Source organism: Ictalurus punctatus, chromosome 2 (genome assembly GCF_001660625.3).
Source record: "Ictalurus punctatus breed USDA103 chromosome 2, Coco_2.0, whole genome shotgun sequence".
NCBI lineage: Eukaryota > Metazoa > Chordata > Actinopteri > Siluriformes > Ictaluridae > Ictalurus > Ictalurus punctatus.
This window is the reverse complement of record NC_030417.2, coordinates 1,081,932-1,103,477: the sequence shown is the minus strand read 5'-3', so window position 1 is coordinate 1,103,477 and position 21,546 is coordinate 1,081,932. Positions and strand designations below refer to the sequence as shown.

The 21,546-nt window shown below is 45.6% G+C and overlaps 1 protein-coding gene across 6 annotated transcripts in view; it reads right to left on the bottom strand.

Moving 5' to 3' along the window:
* Positions 1-3,972: 3,972 nt before the first annotated feature.
* Positions 3,973-21,546, bottom strand: part of tmem200a (transmembrane protein 200A) — a 17,945-nt gene continuing 371 nt past the window's right edge. The window contains exons 1-3 of one of the 6 annotated variants that reach the window (XM_053677131.1): positions 8,465-11,570; positions 6,150-6,216; positions 3,973-6,027 (exon numbers count right to left, since the gene is read on the bottom strand). In XM_053677131.1, coding sequence (XP_053533106.1) covers positions 4,502-6,007 — 1,506 coding nt within the window. In that variant the 5' untranslated portion in view covers positions 6,008-6,027; positions 6,150-6,216; positions 8,465-11,570 and the 3' untranslated portion in view covers positions 3,973-4,501. Of the gene's footprint in view, positions 6,028-6,149; positions 6,217-6,548; positions 8,437-8,464; positions 11,571-21,546 lie in introns of those variants that run through there. The other 5 variants (XM_017455621.3, XM_017455612.3, XM_047161124.2 and 2 more) reach the window with 5 other exon arrangements.

Here is a 21,546-nt window from a genome sequence, read left to right as displayed (position 1 = left end):
GTCCCTGGAGAGCCGTGTGCTCTGACAGCTGACTAAACGCTTTGGCTAGTTATCAACCCTTGTTCTGAGCTGAATCGGTTCTCTGAGGGGGTGGGGTGCGAGCTCCATACGAGGAAACGAACAGAGACGAATTTCCACAAACGAGAAAACGGACAAACGAGCCGATCGATTGTCGTCACTTCCGCAAACTGAAAGCTTTATTTATTGAACGAGTCATTTCCCCGTCAGCCGTTTTAGCAGAAGGGGAGCTCTTCACGCTTCAGACGCGAGCGCTCGAGCATAGACCTTACGGGTGTACAGTAACGCAACGCCAAGACCCGCATCTGTAGCCTATCTGCGTCCGCTCAGCATGTCGGGATTGAGATTTAAACCAGAAGCGGGTGGGCGTGGTCTAAACTGGAATTCGACACTTCCTCAACCTCAGCCACATCGCTCGAGTTTCAAAAACGGGAGTTTGTAAGTACAACCAGGATGCCCAAATTGTGAAGTAGAAGAAAATTATTAATTAAACATTTAATAGATATATATATATATATAATTTTATTTTTAGTACAGTCATGTCCTTCATGTCCTTGTGCCATTATCACGGACGCTAGTTAACCATACTTTGTGAATTATTCTTTTCCTTATTCTTTTGTTGTTGACGCACTTCGGGGTTTGTCCTCGTCTTGTTCCTACCTGGTTTCCTCTCGTGATGTCCTTTAGAGCCGGCGTCCAACAGAGCACTGTCTTTGACGTCAGGTAGGTGAGTGGCAGGAGTCCTGCTGTTGCCATGGTGAGCTTCTGGTGCTCCGGCGGTGGACGAGCGACGGTGAAATAAAACCGCAAGCATCTGGATCACTTCATAGAACAAAACGAATGAAACAAGGAGGATAAAAAAAAACGTGTAAAAAGACTGGGGCAAAATTAAAAACGACCCAAAATAGAGTAAAACAAAGCCAAACCATTATTATTTATTCATTCATTATTTCATTGGCGTGTGGTGGCCAGGTATCCACAAACTTTTTGAGGAAAAATCCAGCATCATGGACAAGAACATGAACATGGACAAGAACATGGACAAGAACATCGACAAGAACATGGACAAGAACATGAACATGGACAAGAACATGAACATGGACAAGAACATGGACAAGAACATGAACATGGACAAGAACATGAACATGGACAAGAACATGAACATGGACAAGAACATGGACAAGAACATGAACATGGACAAGAACATGGACAAGAACATGGACAAGAACATGAACATGGACATGGACAAGAACATGGACAAGAACATGGACAAGAAAAAGAACATGGACATGAACATGGACAAGAACATGGACAAGAACATGAACATGGACATGAACCTGGACAAGAACATGGACAAGAACATGAACATGGACAAGAACATGAACATGGACAAGAACATGAACAAGAACATGGACAAGAACATGGACATGGACAAGAACATGGACAAGAACATGGACAAGAACATGAACAAGAACATGGACAAGAACATGAACATGGACATGGACAAGAACATGAACAGGGACATGAACATGGACAAGAACATGGACAAGAACATGGACAAGAACATGGACAAGAACATGAACATGGACATGGACAAGAACATGGACAAGAACATGAACATGGACATGGACAAGAACATGGACAAGAACAAGAACATGGACAAGAACATGAACATGGACAAGAACATGGGCAAGAACATGAACATGGACAAGAACATGGACAAGAACATGGGCAAGAACATGAACATGGACATGAACATGGACAAGAACATGGACAAGAACATGAACATGGACATGGACAAGAACATGGACAAGAACAAGAACATGGACAAGAACATGGACAAGAACATGAACATGGACAAGAACATGAACATGGACAAGAACATGGACAAGAACATGGGCAAGATACTGTGTTACTGTGTAAAAGATTCTTCAAGAAACCTCAAAATCCTTCACGTTGGACAGAACTCCAGACTGTTCATTTCCTCAAAACGAGATTATCCGACTTCCATATTTGGAAGGTTCGTTAAGGTAATATTTCATTAGGTTTCGAGACCAGTGGAGCTCTAGAACCGCGATCAGACTCGGCATTCATGAGTTCTCTCGGCAAACAGGACATAAACTCTCTCCAGAAGCACAGTCTTGGGTATATTAATTATAATAGGTTGCCGTTGTTCTAATTGTGAGTCATGATACGTTAAACATGGCGTTTCACTGCTGCGGACGGAGTCTTACTAACCCTTTGAACCCTGTGTGATTTATAAAGTGGGATGCAGTAGAATTATATAAACGTCTTTCAGCACAGCGCTATCTAAGAAGTAGCGTATTCTGTTAGCGGAGACTTTGTTAGTATTTACTTTATTGAGCATAAAACTCAGGAACTGGGCATCACAGGGACTCTCTCGACTAAGAGATTAGATATGTTGGGTAAACGGAGTGAAATTTTCTGCAGGGATTGTTATATTATTATTATTATTATTATTATTATTGTTATTATTTTGTGCAGCAGCTGAGGATGAACCTCGTCGCCCAAAGCAATTTACAGATGCTGACCGAAGAGTCCGTGTTAATACAGCGACCTGGGGCTGGAGATATAATCCAGACTCTTCGGTTTACACCCCGGGCACGGTGGCACCGGCGCTACTGCTTTAATATCAGCACGAGATGGACAAATACTACATTTTAGAGCAGCTTGAGTTATTTAAAATGCACTTTACGTCGCCGGAGCGTAATATCAAGCTTTTTTATTCACACAGCCCGTGTATAATTCTTTCTAATCAAGAGATGAGACAGCGGCATGATTTTTGGATCTTCAGGCTCTTTCTGTCCTGGTGTGTTAGTGTACCGAGCATTCTGTTATTCCCGGAGACGCCACGACGTGTGGTGTTTTCTGATTGGTCGTCCGTCTGTAAACGGCGAAAGTCTCGGGACGGGAGTGGGCAGCGATCGTGTCGGTCCACGAGCGGACGAAGGCGATAAACACGGGAAAGCTGTTCACTATCTTGCCAAGAGGCGGAATGTTTTCTCAGCTGTGTCGCAGGACTCGAGAGACAGAGAGACGGAGAGACGGGGCGAGGGAGGATTGTGTTAGCCTTTACTCACTTATAAGGCAATGATTTACTAAACAACTTACAACCAATAAACTCTGACTGACTGGTGTTTTGACATCTACGCTAAGACTAATCGCCCAATAAACGTTTCCTAGAAACCCAGGAACTAAATCTAATCAAGAACAAATGTAGTAGCTATTTCACATCTGGGCTTTGTTAGTAAGAGATGAAGAAGTGTTTACCGCTGTACTATACACTATTAACGTCAACCCAAGAGCCAGGATTAGCACGTTATTCCTGCTAATAGCGAACGCTAAGCCGTCAGTAGTTAGAATAGAAATCAGTGCATATGTTACACATCTAATTATTAATGATTTCTTAATGTGGCCTTACATATTTAAAATAATAATAATAATAATAATAATAATAACAATAAGTACATGATAACCTACTTGTTCTGAATTTCTAGCTCAATGCCCCATTATGAAAGCTGGTTAAGATGGCCGGTGCTGGTGGTATGTAAGGAATAAAACACTTGGTGTCATTCTGTAACGGGAAAATAATCAGCGAGGAGGTGGCGTGATGAAGCGGCATTTCTGCTACCACGCTGATGTTAATTATCTCCCAATAGTACGTCTTTTTATCCGTTTGTGGTTACATTTCTCGTTGCGGAACGTCCATGAAACAAGTTAGTTATGTTGACGCTGGAGACTCCTTCCATAAATGTCAAACAAACCACCTCCTTACTGAAAACGTGTGAACTAACGATCTTCTGATTAGCTTTGATGAAGCTGTACACATGGTGAAGAACACCAGTTTTTGACGCACGGCATTTTCTGGAAGTCTCCAGGCGAGATGTGAAGTGCTTTTATGTCGGCATCGACCGCACAACATATAAAACCCCGTGTTGTGTGAAAGGTTTACTTTTATTCTGAGAAACAGATAAATAATACATTGAAGACTCTTGTTCAAAAATAGCCGTGTGTGTGTGTGTGTGTGTGTGTGTGTGTGTGTGTGTGTGGTTTTTGTTGTTGTTCTTCTTCTTTTTGAATAAATTATTTAAAACCTCATAGCAAAATAATTATCCTTCTCTGGTACAACAATGCACACACTCGCTACACAACAGGTCCTGTATCAACGGTTATCAAATACAGAAACGGTACGAAAATGCATTTAACAAACTGAACAAGCGACACAGCTATTACACCGCAGTCTATTTACAGTGGTTCAACCGGTGAGTTTTTGTGTCCGGGGTTAAAAATCCTCACGCTTTGTTTTTAGAAACGCTCGGTCTGTCAGAATATCCACCTGAGCTTGCAGTCCATGGGACTAGTGTTTCTGAAATTCACAACCACTTCAACAATGGCAAAACGACAGAAGGTCATTATATCTATTGCAGAGGGACGAGGATGTGACGTGTGCACGATACGTCCCTTAAAATCTGGTCTCGGACGTCCCTCGTTTCAGAGTGCTGCTCAGAAACTCGTCGTGCTCGAAACTCAGATTGTTGTGTGACCTTGAGATCATGAGCAGTTTCTCTTTTTTGGTGTAATCCCGTTTAACAGCCACTGGGGGCACCAGCAGCCTGTCCATCGGGTCTTCTTTATTCTCCAGTTTGGTGTAGCCTTTGCTGTTGCTGCGATCCAGCCTGGGCCAGCTGGGATGCTTGCGCTGCTCTGGTTGTACGGTCAGCATGGTGGGACCGCGTTCCAGGTCCAGAGACTTGGAGTGAGCCGAGAACATGTGGAGAGAATTGTTCGAGCCGAAGTCTTTCCGGGCTGCTCCGGGGGACAGGAATCGGCCACTGGTGGATCCAGGGGACAGGGAGCATGGTGAAGCGGATGCGGATGCAAACGCGGGGGATTCCGTAGCAGAGTTACTCCGGAGCAACGTCGTGCCGGGAGGCTTGAAGGCTTTCGAGATATCCGGAATAGGTACGGTTAAGGACTCCATGGACGAAGGTCTTGATCTGTCTCGTTGCTGCTCGGAGTCCTCGGTTATGCTGTCGATGTCAGGCTCGTCGATCACGCAGTTGTTGAGTTTGATGACAGGAAGAGTGAAGGCGCTAATGGAGGACGACACGATGGAGCGTGTCTGGCATTTCTTCAGATTGTTACGTTTGTCTTCCCAGCGACGCATCCCTTCCGGTTGGAACCCGAATATCGATCCGGAACGTTCCCTATATCCAGGCGACAACAAGCTTGAGCCTCCTTCGATCGTCACACCTTCCTCGTCTTCAGCCGAGCTCGTGCGGCGGGACAGTCGCAAGTCGCCACCCAATCCGGAGAACGTCAGCAGTGTGTTAGCGGCTAGCCGCGAGGTGTACTGACCGTCCTGAACAAAAGAGCGGATCTCGTGGTCAGCATAAGGACCCGCGTAGGCCCCGTTCATACACTTCTGCTCTCGCACTCTCAGGCTGTGGATGTCTATGACAGTCGAGTAAATGTCCCTCATGTGGATGACCTTCGTTTCTCGGTCCCTGTTCTCGTGCAAGATGGCGTTCGCGCAGATGAAGATGAATATCCCGATGCCCATCGTGAACGGTCCGAGCATCTTCATTTTCTCCGAGTGCAAGTGCTGCTCGAAGAACTGCGCCACCTTTCCTGCCTGCTCCTGCGCCGCCGCCGCCGCCTGTGTGACGTTCCCCGAGTGTTTGTTCTCGGGTGTCCTTTGGTGGTCCTTGTGAGGCCAGTACCCCAGCACAGCCATGGCAATGCCAACCATCAAAATCAGGACTCCGAGGACTAAAAAGAAACCAGACGCGGAATACAGGCGGATTTTCCCACGTACCACGACGATGTCCGTGCGAGGTTTTCTTTTCAGACGTTTCTTCTCGGGAGGAGGGACGGGCGACTGGACGGGCAGGTGATGCTGGGAGCGAGCCGAGTCCTGCCTCTTCAGGGCTGCAAGGCCCGTGATCACGCCCCCAGTCGCAATCATCGCTACGACAACACACAGGCCTGGAAAAACAAACAAACAAAGAGCATACATTGAGATGAGTGAGATGCTGTATCCTCGCTCGCAGGCGCCTCTTTAGTCTTTGTTTATACAGTATTGGTGTAGGCGTAGCGGATGCATTAACCTTTAGGAAAGGGGTTTAGCAGATAGACTCAACCACCTACATCTTGGCAGGAATTACGCCAGCTGTGCTGTGAATTAAACCCGCTGATTAAACCAAGACAACAAAAACTACATTCATGAAAAATTGTGCATTTTTTTGTTGTGCTTGACACAGAAAAACTCAGTGGTGTTACGGCTTAATTAGACGGTGCATTAAAGCAGCAGGAAACAGCACAAACACACACATTTATAACGCAGGCCATTATTTCCGGAGCTCTGTTTGTGATTCTACAAATATAGCAACCGGTTATGAACAGGAAATGGCAAAAAGCCTGGTGACGTGAACGGAACAGCCGAGCACACCAAGCCCAACGAAGGAGATCTGAAATATTGAAATATTCCAAATATATCTTTATCCTACCGTTAAACCAAACATCGTCGCGTTTAATCGACTTCCCAGTTGAGGAAAGATCCGCAACGCGCTGCTCGTCATGTACAGATGGTGAAAGGGATCATGTGGAATCAAATATACATATTTCTGCATGAATTTGAAGTCAAGCTTAGCTCATTCTTTGGAGAGTTGGAGGGGAATTGTTTTCATTGAACCATCGTTATTTTCAACACTGGAAGATTGGGATATAAAGCATGCTCTGTGAACTTTTCTTCATTTCCTCGATTACGTCTGGGCGATATGACAATATAACAACGTGACAAATCGTCACAACACACGGCGGTTAGATCGCTCCGATTCGAAGCAACTGATTCGGCGTTGAGTATCGTGATACGATATATTTTGTCCTATTGCCCGCCCCTGATCTTCAATAGGTCTGTAAATGAAGCTGTATACAGCTGCTAGTGTTTAGCGTCTGAACTAGAGACGAATACAGATTTACAGACAGGAGACAGATGACGAGAGCCTTGTCTCTGGCTAGTGTGAATGAAGGCTCAGACTGCAGCCACGCTCGTCACTGGTGGGAGTCGGGATGAACTCTTCGACAGTGTTGCTACGTTTGTCTGAGAATTTCGACACTACGCTCGTCGCCTCTCGAGCAGACTGAGCAGCCGTGTGATTAATCTGAAGGTTCCTCGCGCACACGTCGCCGGGGACAAACGAGATGCGTCCGTGTCTGCAAACCTTTACGTCCTAACAGATTGTTGACCTCGCACTGCTGACTGAACTTTTATTTATCCTGCGTCATCTGTCCCTCCTCGCCTCGCTCAGTCTCCGTCTCTGTCGCGTTCGCTCCCCCGCACTCGTCTCCTGGATCGAGGAAGGTTTTCAGTGGAGCGCGTTCTGCTGTCTGTATCGATTCTCGAGTTCGTTAGCTGCAAAATTAGCGGGGGATCCGGGAACGACTTCGACGGAATGCTTATGCGTTGCCTAGGCAACAAGAGCCAGCCTGGAGAAGTTTTTTTTCTTTTCGCGTTGGGTCCCCCCCCTCCCCCTCCCCCCCCCCCAATGTCATCCTTTTGTGCATGACAGACGGTTTGGTTTCAGACTCTGGAACGCCGACGCGTGATTATTCACCGGGACAACAATGCCAACGCGCCGTGCCAGACATCACAATACAGGTTTACTTTATAGTCAGCAGCTGGCACGGCAAAATGTTTTTCTGTTTTGACTACATAAGCTAATCTAAAGCAGGACCAGCTGCGTTTCATTAACCCATTTAGCAGCAACAAAGACGCCCGGGCTTTATGGAACTCGTGCTTTTAGCAAGAATTTATACCGATGCAAACATCGGGCCTTTTTCGAATTCGGTAGAACTTCGATAAGCAGATGACTTGTTGCATGTCTTCAAGATCCCCAAGCAGTGTGTGTGTGTGTGTGTGTGTGTGTGTGTGTGTGAGAGAGAGAGAGATGAAGCAGAATCCCTGATCCTGACATGCTGACAGGCGTTCTTTCCCGAGGCGGACCGCTTAATGCATAATCGCATTTCTGCTTACAGACTTTGTGTGCACAAAATCTACTTTTAAGGGTGACTGAGCAGTGGGAAGAAGATTCACACACACACGCACACACACACACACACACACACACACACACACACACACACACACACACACACACACACTACGAAGGGCATGGATGGACCTAAGGCACTCTGGAATATTCTGAGATACTAGGCTGAACCGCTTAATGATAGTTAATGAGCAATAAAATGTAATTAGTAGTAATAAATAATAACAATAATAATAATAATAATAATAATAATAATAATAATAAACTGGTTGCAACGAGTCTGGGTTTCCGTAATTTTTTGTTTTTGGGCGTCTCTCACCAGACGGACAGCGTGTCGGTGGATTCAACACAAACAAATGGATCTCAGAACTCACCACAACTTCCACCCACACGCCAGAGATCACAAGCTGGCTTGCTCCCGTTCTCCATCACACACACACACACACACACACACACACACACACACACACACACACTCACACACACTCAGAGTGGGAAAGAGAGTGGGCGCTTCTACGCTTTTGATGTTGACTCCATGAAAACCTCATCACACAGCAGCAGGGTGGAGATGAAGAGAGGGAGGGGGCGAATGGGGGGGCGAATGGGGGGGGGGGGGGTCACGCCGGATCTCTGGAAGTTCTGCGTGGAACAGCGTTTCCTCATCAGCAACGGTTCCAAGTAGCAAGCTTTTCTGAATGCTCCAAACTCCAGATCGTTTTGGTGCTCGCTCATCGTTTCCTCCTTCGTCTCTAGAACCTGTCTGGAGTTTTACGTTCAGCTCTTTGGTGCTCTGAAGAACCGCGGCTCTGAAAACGCTGCTCCGTTACCAGAAGTAAATATTTACAGTTTTGTGAGAAGTGCTCGGATACTTGTTTGGAAAAGATCAGGTCTCTGATTCGACATCTGAACCATTCCCACCCATGTTTACGAAGCTCCGCCCACGAGATCCCAGCTGGCCTGTACAGTGTCTATAAATCCACCGACACAAAGCGCATCCAAACATGAACAAGCACGCACTTGGAGTCTCTAACTCAACCCCTCTAGCGCCACCAACTGTCCAAATTTGCACTCACGTTCATGTTAATAACTTCTGAACCGCGAGTCCTAGAAACAGAATTCCTTTTTCCCTCCGATTCCTCGGCGCAGGTCGAGCCAGCATTCCCGAGCTTGCCGCTATATTTGTTATGGCTATTGTTAGCAGCGTTACAGTGGAGCGTAACAGGACACTTAGCTCCTGTAAACAGAATGAGCAAGAGCTTCTGATCTCAAAACTCCATTTCCAGCGAAGTTCGACGTTGTGTAAAATCCCGGCTCGGCTGATTTACCAGAGGATTTACGAGTGTAAACACCGATAGCGAGCGGTTAAGCGTTTGGCGTGCATTCTCACGGGGACGAGCGACTTCAGACGAGATGAACGTGAAAAAAAACGATTTCTAATCAAGACCGTGAACTGAATTTCCTACAAACTCGAACTCTCACAAGCTTTCACAAAGAAACGACGCTTTCTTTGTGGTTTCTAACACTCGGCGATCTGAAGCCCGACGTCGAGCTCTACAGCACGGGGATTAGTGGAAGGGAACTGGTTCTAAACGCTCTCGGTGAAGACACGCTGAGACGTAGATGTTCACACTCTCCGGGTTAACTGTGGCTCATTTTAAAAATGAATCAGTGCTTCAGCTGGAGGATGATCTGCTCTGAACGGTGTGTCAGTCTGAGAGCTTCGGATTATTCCGGATTAGTTCCAGTCGGGAGCTCCGAGAGCGCCGAAAACACACGTCATGCAGCGTCACTAACGATGACACAACCTCGACGCCCGCGGTACTGCTTTAACGGGGGGGAAAAAAACCCTTTTCCTTCTTCACCAGCGCACACGACGATCTCCTCCAAGCTCTGGAACGTCTCCAGCGCTGCTCGTGAATGTCGGATCCAATTATTAATCTTTTTTAAAAAGAGTGTGCGACTTCAGATCTCGAGGAAGATCTTTAGGAGGGATTTTCCAGACGGAACGCGAATGAAGTACTTTATTATTTATGAGGAAATCGATCAGATCCTAAGCGTTAATGGTTCTGTGAGTGTCTCACTGGAACACCTCCACACCTCCACACCAGACCACTGACTGAATGCTGAATGCTATTGTTTAAAATTAACAAATAAAAGTTGATGAACTCTTTGTAGACTGAGGAGTAAACTGAGAAGACGGGGTGGGGGGGTGGGGGGGTTGGGGGTTGGGTGCAAATCTTTGTGCAAATTTCATCAGCAGGTTAATTGCGTCAGGTTTATACGCATTTAATATTTAATTCTCAATTTAAAGAAATCTTATACGAGGTCATATTTATTATTTGTTTCCATAATGCACTTGCTTTTATTCCCCCGCCTCAAATTTTGGCCGAATAAATCATCATCAAGCAAATAAATCAATAAATGATCATCAACTGGACGTAGGATTTTGTTTTCTTTCTTTTTTTTTAAATAATATTATTTTCTTCAACATTTAAATGAATTATAAATGCTGAATTAAAACAAGCTAAAAAACTGATTATAATTTATTTATTTATTTATTTATTTATTTTTACCAACAATGCAACTGTACGTCTTTTCTCTCTTTTTTTGTATTTATTTGTAAGAAGAACAAAGACTGCTAATATTAGGAGAAGATATCCTGAGGTTTGAGTGTCACACTCGGAGGATGACATTCCTGCTGAACGCAATTAGAAAACACGGGTTCCTCAGAGGGGAGCGCATAAGAAGGGAACCCCTGTGATAGAAGGTTCTCTCAAGAACCTGAAGACCCCTGATTTTAAGAACTGAACCTCTTTCTGTTTCATTTTTTTTTATTTTTAAAGAGCATACTTCAGAAAGTTTGATGCCGTGGGGAGCTCACCTTCTCTTCTCTGCGCTTTATTTATGCATGTATTATTATTATTATTTATTATTTATTCAGCCATCGTGCACGCGCGCGTTCCCTCCTTCTTCATGCTAATTCACATCGGTGGTGCACGTGAAGAAAAGGCTTTCCAGAGAACAGGTCGTGTCTCTCTCTCTCTCTCCTTCTTTCTCTTTCTCTCCAGAATCGCATCTCCAAAGCGCGCGCGGCGCAAAAACGACGCGAGACACTCGCATGGCACGCGCTTCAAGGATTTCCTCCGAAAGCGTGCATCCTCTGTATTAACACGCATCCCGCGTCCCCTCGGTCCTCCTGTCCTTCTGTCCTCCTCCGAGTCGCGGTAACGTTCTCCACAAGTTCATCCGTAAACCAACGCGCGCGCAAGCGCAACAACAACAACAACAACAAATAAACCCGATTCAGATCTTTTCCAGCTCCGACTCGTGCACGAGACCATCCCTTTTCGTTTCTATTTTCTGTTTTAGTATTTTTTTTTACGTCACCACCGCGATAAGAGTTCCGTCTGAACGTTGTCTTGGAGACTGCCACGTTAGATGATGCGCGAGCCGTTTCTAAACGAGGAGGAGGAGGAGGAGGAAGTAGGGGGAGTTCGCGCGCCTGGTTGCCAGATTGGCATGCTCCAGACCAAACCATTGTGGGTTGTTTTCTCTCTCTCTCTCTCTCTCTCTCTCTCTCTCTCTCTCTCCACCCCTGTGAGAAGCTCATCTCATGGAGCTGCTGGATTCTGATTGGTCAGAAGGTGTTGATTAACTTCCTATAAAATATTGCAGCTGTAAATCACAGCGTTGTACAGTACGAGTGCTCTTGTATTGTTCAGCTCATGAAACATTTATGGAAGGAGTCTCCAGTGTCTATTCTTCGCAACAGTCAGAGATAAAGCTGGAACGCGACCGTTTCAGACATCTTCAGGAGAAGCTGGTGCTGAAGACCTCTTCTGAGTGACCAGCGCTGTTGAGAATTTCGCAGGCACCGGATAAGCCGCTGTTGTGTCGGTTTACTCATCGTGCTGTAGCGCACTCATTTACCTCCTCAGAGTTGTTAATGCACCTAGTGGTCAAATATGGGAACTGCAACAAGCGCTAATGGAGAGAAATAGGGGCAAGAGTCACGCTGCCCCATGCTCGCTTTCCACTGGAGGAGGAGGAGCAGAGGGAAATGTCAGGGTTGCCAGATTGGGTCAATAGGTTGTAAAAATACCCCGAGAACCAGATTTTGTTTTAAGGGAGAAAATCTGCATTACACGTATTTAAGTGCAGAGAGTTTTTGTACGATATATTGCCAAGATTGGGAGAGAGGAAGGGGGATTACAGAGTGTAGTATAATATCTGTAGATCAGTGACCTCCCAAACAAAGACTGAGAAAAAGAAGAAAAACACGTCCACATTTTTCCAATTCCCAAAAGGTCTTTTGTGTGGATTTTTAGGTGTAGGTGTAGCCAGACTGGACATTTTTCTGAAACCTGGCAACCGTGGTAAATGATATTAGCTGTTCGCTGTGGGCCATGAGCGTCAACGACAAACCACACTTTTTTTTTGTATTATTAACTTATTAAAGAGTGTGTGATAGAGAGAGAGAGAGAGGATAAAGAGAAGCTGGTGAGGGACAGGCTGTTTATAGCTGCTATAACGTAATTGTTATTGCAGCGAAGTCCCACAAAAGTACTTAGAGCATATTAAATATGAACATAATGAAGCCTATGAACTTAAACACCGGCGGTCCGACCGGTTTAAAAATGTACTGGTTTAACCGTTACGTGAGAGACGGGGCGCTTTCTCACATTTACGCAGAGATCTGCGGACAGAGGATGTGCACAACCTTCAGAATTTTCCCTTTCCTTTCTATGGAGGTTCTAGGGACAGGTGCCTCATCGTCACGGCAACAGAAAATCAAACCACAGTGCTCAGACATTCCACGACTGGAAATAGAAATGAGTTCATTCAATAACTTTAGGGATTTATCATTCGACGTATCATTCGCGGGAATTAACCTGAATTATTCCGTGAGGTAAAGTCGAGGTAAAAGGGGATATATGGAGGGTTTTTTTTTTCGCGTTAAATTTTTGCCCGGACTTTTCCGTCGAGCGACGGACGCGTCTCACCAGGAACGTCCCCTTTTTTAAATGTATTTATTGTGCATGCTAACGGAATCCGCTCTAGCTCCGACACGCAGTCTAGTTCGGTTTTTAACGAGGAGTGTTTGTGAGTAGCCGAAACAGGAAGTAGAATGAGGAGGGGGTTTCCATCACGCAAATGCAGAGCAGCTGTGAATCGCCTTTAAATCGACACGAGGGTGAAACCTCCTTATCTAAGAGATTACAGATGTCTGGAGCTCACTTTCCTGTGTTTAGGCATGACATAGCGGCCTTCAAAGAGCACAAAAATGCATGCAAACAAATAGATTCTAGCATAAACACACACACACACACACACACACACACACACACACACACACTCAGGGTATGGAGGAAAATATTTATAAAATTATCAGACTTATGAAACACAACCCTCTCACTCTCAATCCCACTGAAGGATCAAGCTAACCCTGAAATTACAATCATCTGTTCTCCTGCTCGAGGACAGTCCGCTGTCTCCTCAGTGTGTGTGTGTGTGTGTGTGTGTGTGTGTGAATATGTGAATATTTTCCTTTTCCGTTTCTCCTTAGAGAAAACAATCTTTCCCTTTTTCCCCACCAACTAAACACTAGTTGCTTTTTCTGACACACACACACACACACACACACACACACACACACACACACACACAATTCTGAGTGAAAACTGGTCTGTCTTTATTTAGTTTATTAAATGAATTTCCAAAAGTAATGACACCGCTGTTTTCACAATCTCACGCGCTCATCATCTTTCCGGAGGTTTCCGCCCCTTTTAACGTCCTCGTTAATATTCAGAGCATGCTACCTATATTTTTTGCCGCAACATATAAACAGATACGAACCTAAAGCTACGGAAGGAGCCTCCAGTGTCAGTGATTTTTTATTTATTTATTTTTTTAAACGAAAGCATGTAATTAATAGGACTGGACGTCTTAAATAAATAAATAGATAGATAGATAAATAAATAAATACACCCCTTCTATAAATGTGCCAATGTTACATGATCAAATAGTGCAGTTGTGTAAGCAGGAGATTCATCGAGTGTGTTTTGTGGAACTTCTCCGCCGGCAGCGTCCGTATCAAACTCCTTCACCTTTCCGTATCTGCCGTTTCCTCTACCTACAAACCGTTTCCTCGCAGTCCGTCGTCACGGTTTCCACGTGGAGAACTTTGGGACACTTCCCCCCCTGAACCATGTCAAGCTCCAGCTGGAATGCCTCCATGGAAACTTGGCAGTTTGCAATCACTAAGTCAGACTTTCCACTGTGATAGAACTTGCAGCAGAGTTGAATTCCTGTGCGTTCCTCACGAGTCACACTGATGCACTGCTGGAGCTGGAGACTGACCCCCCCCCCCCCCCCCCAAAAAAAAAAAAACAAACGCCAGCACTCACCACTGGCAAGCGGTCAGAACTTCAGCATTAGACACGGTGCCGGTTGTTGTTGTTTTTCCAAAATCATTTGATCGTCAGTGCTCGGAACTGCGGATCCTCGTGCGGACGGCGTGTTCTCCGTGTGTGACGCATCGGACGAAGTGATTCGGGTCGGAATCGGTTTGGAGAGCTGCTTTCCCATGTAGGGGCTTAATCCTCACACACGTTTAACACACTCCCACCCAGATACACACTCCGCTCACATATCTAGTGCGAGTGTTTATGTCTGATAGCACGGCTCTGAGAATCACAAGCACACGTTTCAGCTCAAAGCAGCAGTTTGGACCAAAAATAAAAAATGAATCGACGACGCAGCGACGCAGCCAGGGATGAATCTCTGGAGGGGGGGTGGGGGTGGGGGTATGTGAGGAAATATGGAAATAATATCCCCGTGACAACTGTGACGCATTTTATTTGATTATTTGAGGCACCGTATTAATAATATGGTTAATAGGCACAGGAAATTAAATAAAAAAAACAAAAAACACCTCACAGCAAGCTGGCTAGTACGTTTGTGAAAAGTGCATGATTCTGATTGGCTAATCCCGTCTGTCACTAGAGCAGCTGGTAGGCAATAAAAACGTAAATGGCAAAAAGCCGGAAGTACATCAGAAGCGATGTGTATACAATTTGAATGGCTTTTCATTTCTATATCCTGTCTTTGCTATTTTACACACCAGGTAGAGTTTTATACAATAACATGAGCATGATGCTCAACTGCAGTCTAGAAGCTTCCGGTCACTATAAGTGCTTTTAGTACAGACTCCCTGCGCTGTTTATCTTACTGTGTTCCCCTGTTCCGTGTTAGTCTTTTCTCACCAACATCTAAAGCATGGCTGTGAAGTTATACTGTGCATTATTGTGTGAAGTATCGTCGTACTTCCTGGTACCGTTGTAGGTCAACGTGTGTGACGTTGCCTGCGTGTATTCGGACCTTCTCCCCTCACCCCAACACACTTCATACTCACTCGCGTCCTGCGTCTCACCGCACGTTGATCTTAACGTCCATTTTATTATTCTTTTAAAAAAAAATATTCCTGTTTTCGTTTCAGTGAAGACACTAATCGTTAAAAGTGCCGCCGTTTTCCCGGACCGCGTTATGGTTATGGCCCGGTCCATCGTTTTGAGGTTACAGGCGTGGACGTGAAGCGATCAATCCAGCGCAGCGCTCAGATCCATTTCACACGAGCCACTCGACATTCTCTCGACACGCGCTTGGTGCAAAATGAATCCGTGGACAATTTCGTAAAAAACACACACACACACACACACACACACACACGTGCGCTAACCTGTCCTCATTTTCAGTTGTGCATGGAAAGGTCAATAGCAGACACACACTCTTCGAATGGTGCGATTCAGAATGCGGTCTCCATGGCGACGGCTGCTCTGGTTACCGTGGCGCACGCACCGTCCTAACACGAGCTTTTCACGGCGCAGGCCTGTTTATCCAACTAAATCATCCGAGACGTTTCACCTCCTAAAGGACGCGAACGATCGACAGTGAACCATACTGCGATGGATGGAGACAAGGACAGGCGCAGACGTCTGGGTTTCCTTCTTCTTCGTCTCTCTCAGGGTTTTCTTCAGAAACGCTCGAAATCCCATTCAGCTGAAATATTCAGAACCGTTCCTGCTCCTGCAGCCGACGCAGGGTTTTAAGATGAAACTTTAATGATGCCTTTAAAACCCCCCGAGATGCTTAAACTAACCAGAGCTCAGAAATCCTGCAATTAAACGAGATTACTGTTAAATACCTTTTTCTTCGTTTTTTTTTTAAAGAGAGAGAGAAGTTCAATCGACATTCCGGTACAAGCAGAATGTTCTGCTTTGGGGATTTAAACCCATAAAGACTTGACCATAATATTATAAAAACGTCCGGTTTAAGTTACGTAACGACACTTATACGTGTTCTGAATAATAAAGTGCTTCATGTCTCGTGAGAATACACGGACGAGGCTCAATCCTGACCCGTTAAGGTGGGGGGGGGGGGGGGGGGGGGGGTTTGTATGGAAGACACCACCGTGTATACACACTGAACTACTGACAGAAAGAAAGGTCACTCGAGGTCAGCATGACTCACTGCTCACACGTGAATACCGGACACGTCATCGTCGTAGTATTCACGTCGATATCTCTCGTGTTTATAGAACCGCCGATGATCGAGAGCGAGCGGAGAAACCCGGCGTGAAGTCAGAGCGAGACTTATTCCGTAAATAACCTCCTCTCGGTCAAACACTCCAGAGTCCAGACAGACCGAGGCGCAGGTTGCTCTTTATTTATTCACATATAATAACATTTTTATCACTAAATCCTTCGGCATTTCCGGCGGTTCCGGCGGTTTGTTTACGGAAACCGGTCGGGAATTTCAGTCGGAGAGGCCAGCGTGTGCATCCGGCGTGACGTAGAAGATAAAATCAGATCTCGGTAAATTACTGCCATGTGCCTTCACTAGTGCATCATGGGTAATGCAGAGAACCGGCTGCTACGGTACATGTAAGCAAAAAAAAAAAAAAATGGCACCGTATGAGTCAGATCTGTCCTGCGACTGCAGCGCGGCGTGCCTGGAACGTTTCTACCGAGGATAAATCCGCCTCACGTTCCATCATGAAGTCACGTTCCATCATGAAGCGTTAAAGAAGCTTGGTAACGAATCTTCGACCACGGCGCAGTCGAGATCTCGGATCTGATCGGATTATAAAGATAGATAACGGCTGACACGGCGGCGTTTTCTCTTCAGGAGAGCGGAGAAAACTTTAATCCTTTCACTTACTTCCACCTTTATTATTATTATTATTATTATTATTATTATTATGATGATGAACCTGATCAGATTTTGTACGTTCAGACTTCCTGATGTTTCCTGAGTCTTAGTTCAAATTGCCTGTCTGGGGCGCTCTCTATCTCCGGCGGGGTTATCCGAGAGTGCTCGAGGTTACGAAACCGTTTCTTTTAAAGAAAAAAACATCAAAGAAAAAAGAAAAAAAGAAAAAAAAAAACACGCCGCTCTTCAAAATACTTAAACTGTAATTTCACAGGAGGGTTTTTTTTTTTCATTTTTTTCCTCCTCTGAAGAGAATTATGAGTCACACGAAGACATGCTGGGTAATAACTCGGAAGGGGGTTCAGGAAAAGGTGGAAGCGGCCGGATTTAGCCGCGCCGTTTAGGTTCTTTTAGAAAACGAAGAGGATTTGGAGCGGCGCTCTTCATCTTCGTCACGGTTCACAAACCAAAGGCCTCAAAAACCCTTCCAGGGTTCAACCGTGTGGAGGGAGGATTTAACTGAAGCGGTGTTTTGTGTTTTCCTCCAGCGGGAGAACAGGAGAACGACCCTGCTTTAAATTCGCTTCAAGTCTTTAACGCCGCCGCTAATTATTCCGAGCTGTAGTACCGGACGTTATCGTAGGGCCAGATCTCCGACGCTCTGGAGCGCGGTCTGATTGGATCCAAGCCTGCTGGACGGAGCCTGGTGGGAAAACGGTTGCAGGAACACACACGGGCCGTGATGATCTCATTTACACACACACACACACACACGACCTTCAGAGTGCTGGAGGAGCACAGTGTTGCTCACAGTCCTAGCTCTTAACTCCCCCGAGACGGTCCTGACCTACACTCCCGTCTCCCGTGACTACACACGCTTCACTGCAGTCACTGAACCATTCAGAATAAAGTCAGGACGCGGACTGGACCCGGACCCGGAGAGTCGTTTGTACCCGGACGCGTCCGTAGGAGAACACACCTCACGGCAAATAAATAAGTACACAATGAGAACACAGAACAGAAACGAGACACGCACAGCGCTCAGCCTACGTCCGTCTGAAAAGCGGGGTTTTAAAAATAGCTCCCGTCTCGTAGGCGAAAACACATCAAAACACATCAAACTTATCTTTAATAACGTTTCAGCGCGGTCTGGGGGTTTCTGGTGCTGGAGAACGCGGAGACGGCCACGAGACGCACGCTGACATGGCGTCTGCCGCTCCGGGAGAGTCCCGAGTCGCTCCATTTCAGCCGTCTTTTATTTTATAGGCTGCATTGTTGATGGTAATGTTTATTTGTTGTAATAAATCTACTGTAATAAGAACAGGCGACGTGGCTTCGAAACTAACTAGACATCCATCTCTAAATACGGAGTCTGGCACTTCCTTTAAGACTGACGGAGTGGTTTAAATATTCAGTTCAACTGGGAGAGAGCAATATTGGAATTACACTGCCCACACACACACACACACGCACACACACACACACACACACACACACACACACACACTTCAACTGAGTCTTTCAGCTAGGTGACACTAAAGGCATGACTCATTTGAAGTATGTTTGGGCTGCAGGGACAAATGAGAGGAGATAAACGAAAAGAAAAAAAAAAATCCATCCCTGCCGTCGTCTTCTTCTTCTTCTTCTGTTCACATTTTCAGAAAATAGGGTTTTTTTTCTCTCCCCGTTTTATTAACTCCAAATAAAAATAACACTGGTGAGGGAAGACTGCTCGTTTATATCCGCCAAGTGATGCGTTTCATCGTTCATGTTCGTTCAATAACATTCGATGCGACTGAAAATGGATAAAAAGTACCAAGTGTCCTTCTTTAACAAATAAAAAAAAAAAGTATGTACGTACGTACGGTGATCATTGCTGTGGTATAAGAAGGTGCTATTATGGGAAAATAAAGCCACTTCGCGGTGGTGACGGTAACTCTGCTGAGGACGTCGCAGAGTTTAAAAAAAACCCAAAACGGTCACGATCTCGCCAGCAGATGGCGCTGCGGCTACGACGTGCACGGAGAGCGAGCACATGCTTGCGCGTTACAGAGAGACTTTGTTTACAATGGACAGGTGCGTTTGTTTCTGTTTGTTCTCCGCCTTGTTCAGCCATTGGTTGATTTTCGAGGGAGTGTAAGGATTCTTACCAGCTGTTAACACTTAAGGTAGATGTCATTAGTTATTTAAACCCTCGCGATGCTGCTCACTTCGTGCAGTATTCCAGGTTACATGTTTGGTTTCATGTTTCGCGCCTCGGGTCTAGTTAATATACAGACGGATTGGGGTAATGGTGCCAGGCGGTAATGTTTCCATGGTCTGCTCTGCTTTCGTGTTCGCGCGCCATCTGCTGGCGAGATCGTGACAAAAACAAACAAAAAAACTAAACCATCGTAGCGCCATTGCTTTCTTCCTCGACCCGTAGTGTGCTAGGAGGCGTATAAGTAAACATTAAAAGTGTTTAAAATGATAATAAAGTTCACATTTGATCTGAAATCATACGACCGAGCCAAATGCTAACGCGACGCTAAACTGCACGCTGTGCTGTACTGCACACGGCACGAGAGTTAGCGCGAACGATACAGGTAGCTCTAGTGCAAAACTATAGAAGGACGCTATAGAAGGACGCTAAAGAAGGACGTTATAGAAGGACCCTATAGAAGGACCCTATAGAAGGACGCTATAGAAGGACGCTATAGAAGGACGCTATAGAAGGACCCTATAGAAGGACGCTAAAGAAGGACCCTATAGAAGGACGCTAAAGAAGGACCCTATAGAAGGACGCTATAGAAGGACCCTATAGAAGGACGCTATAGAAGGACCCTATAGAAGGACGCTAAAGAAGGACCCTATAGAAGGACGCTAAAGAAGGACCCTATAGAAGGACGCTAAAGAAGGACCCTATAGAAGGACGCTATAGAAGGACCCTATAGAAGGAAGCTATAGAAGGACCCTATAGAAGGACCCTATAGAAGGACCCTATAGAAGGACGCTATAGAAGGACCCTATAGAAGGACCCTATAGAAGGACCCTCTAGAAGGACGCTATAGAAGGACGCTAAAGGAGGACGCTATAGAAGGACCCTATAGAAGGACGCTATAGAAGGACCCTCTAGAAGGACGCTATAGAAGGACGCTATAGAAGGACGCTAAAGGAGGACGCTATAGAAGGACCCTATAGAAGGACGCTATAGAAGGACGCTATAGAAGGACGCTATAGGACGCTATAGAAGGACCCTATAGAAGGACCCTATAGAAGGACGCTATAGAAGGACCCTATAGAAGGACCCTATAGAAGGACGCTATAGAAGGACCCTATAGAAGGACGCTATAGAAGGACGCTAAAGAAGGACCCTATAGAAGGACGCTATAGAAGGACCCTATAGAAGGACGCTATAGAAGGACGCTATAGAAGGACGCTATAGAAGGACCCTATAGAAGGACGCTAAAGAAGGACGCTATAGAAGGACGCTATAGAAGGACCCTATAGAAGGACGCTATAGAAGGACCCTATAGAAGGACGCTATAGAAGGACGCTATAGAAGGACGCTAAAGAAGGACCCTATAGAAGGACGCTATAGAAGGACCCTATAGAAGGACGCTAAAGAAGGACGCTAAAGAAGGACGCTATAGAAGGACGCTATAGAAGGACGCTAAAGAAGGACGCTATAGAAGGACGCTATAGAAGGACCCTATAGAAGGACGCTATAGAAGGACGCTATAGAAGGACCCTATAGAAGGACGCTATAGAAGGACGCTATAGAAGGACGCTATAGAAGGACGCTATAGAAGGACGCTATAGAAGGACCCTATAGAAGGACGCTATAGAAGGACCCTATAGAAGGACGCTATAGAAGGACGCTATAGAAGGACGCTATAGAAGGACGCTAAAGAAGGACCCTATAGAAGGACGCTATAGAAGGACGCTATAGAAGGACGCTATAGAAGGACGCTATAGAAGGACCCTATAGAAGGACGCTATAGAAGGACCCTATAGAAGGACGCTATAGAAGGACGCTATAGAAGGACCCTATAGAAGGACGCTATAGAAGGACGCTATAGAAGGACGCTATAGAAGGACGCTATAGAAGGACGCTATAGAAGGACGCTATAGAAGGACCCTATAGAAGGACGCTATAGAAGGACCCTATAGAAGGACGCTATAGAAGGACGCTATAGAAGGACCCTATAGAAGGACGCTATAGAAGGACGCTATAGAAGGACGCTATAGAAGGTCCTGAAAGGAA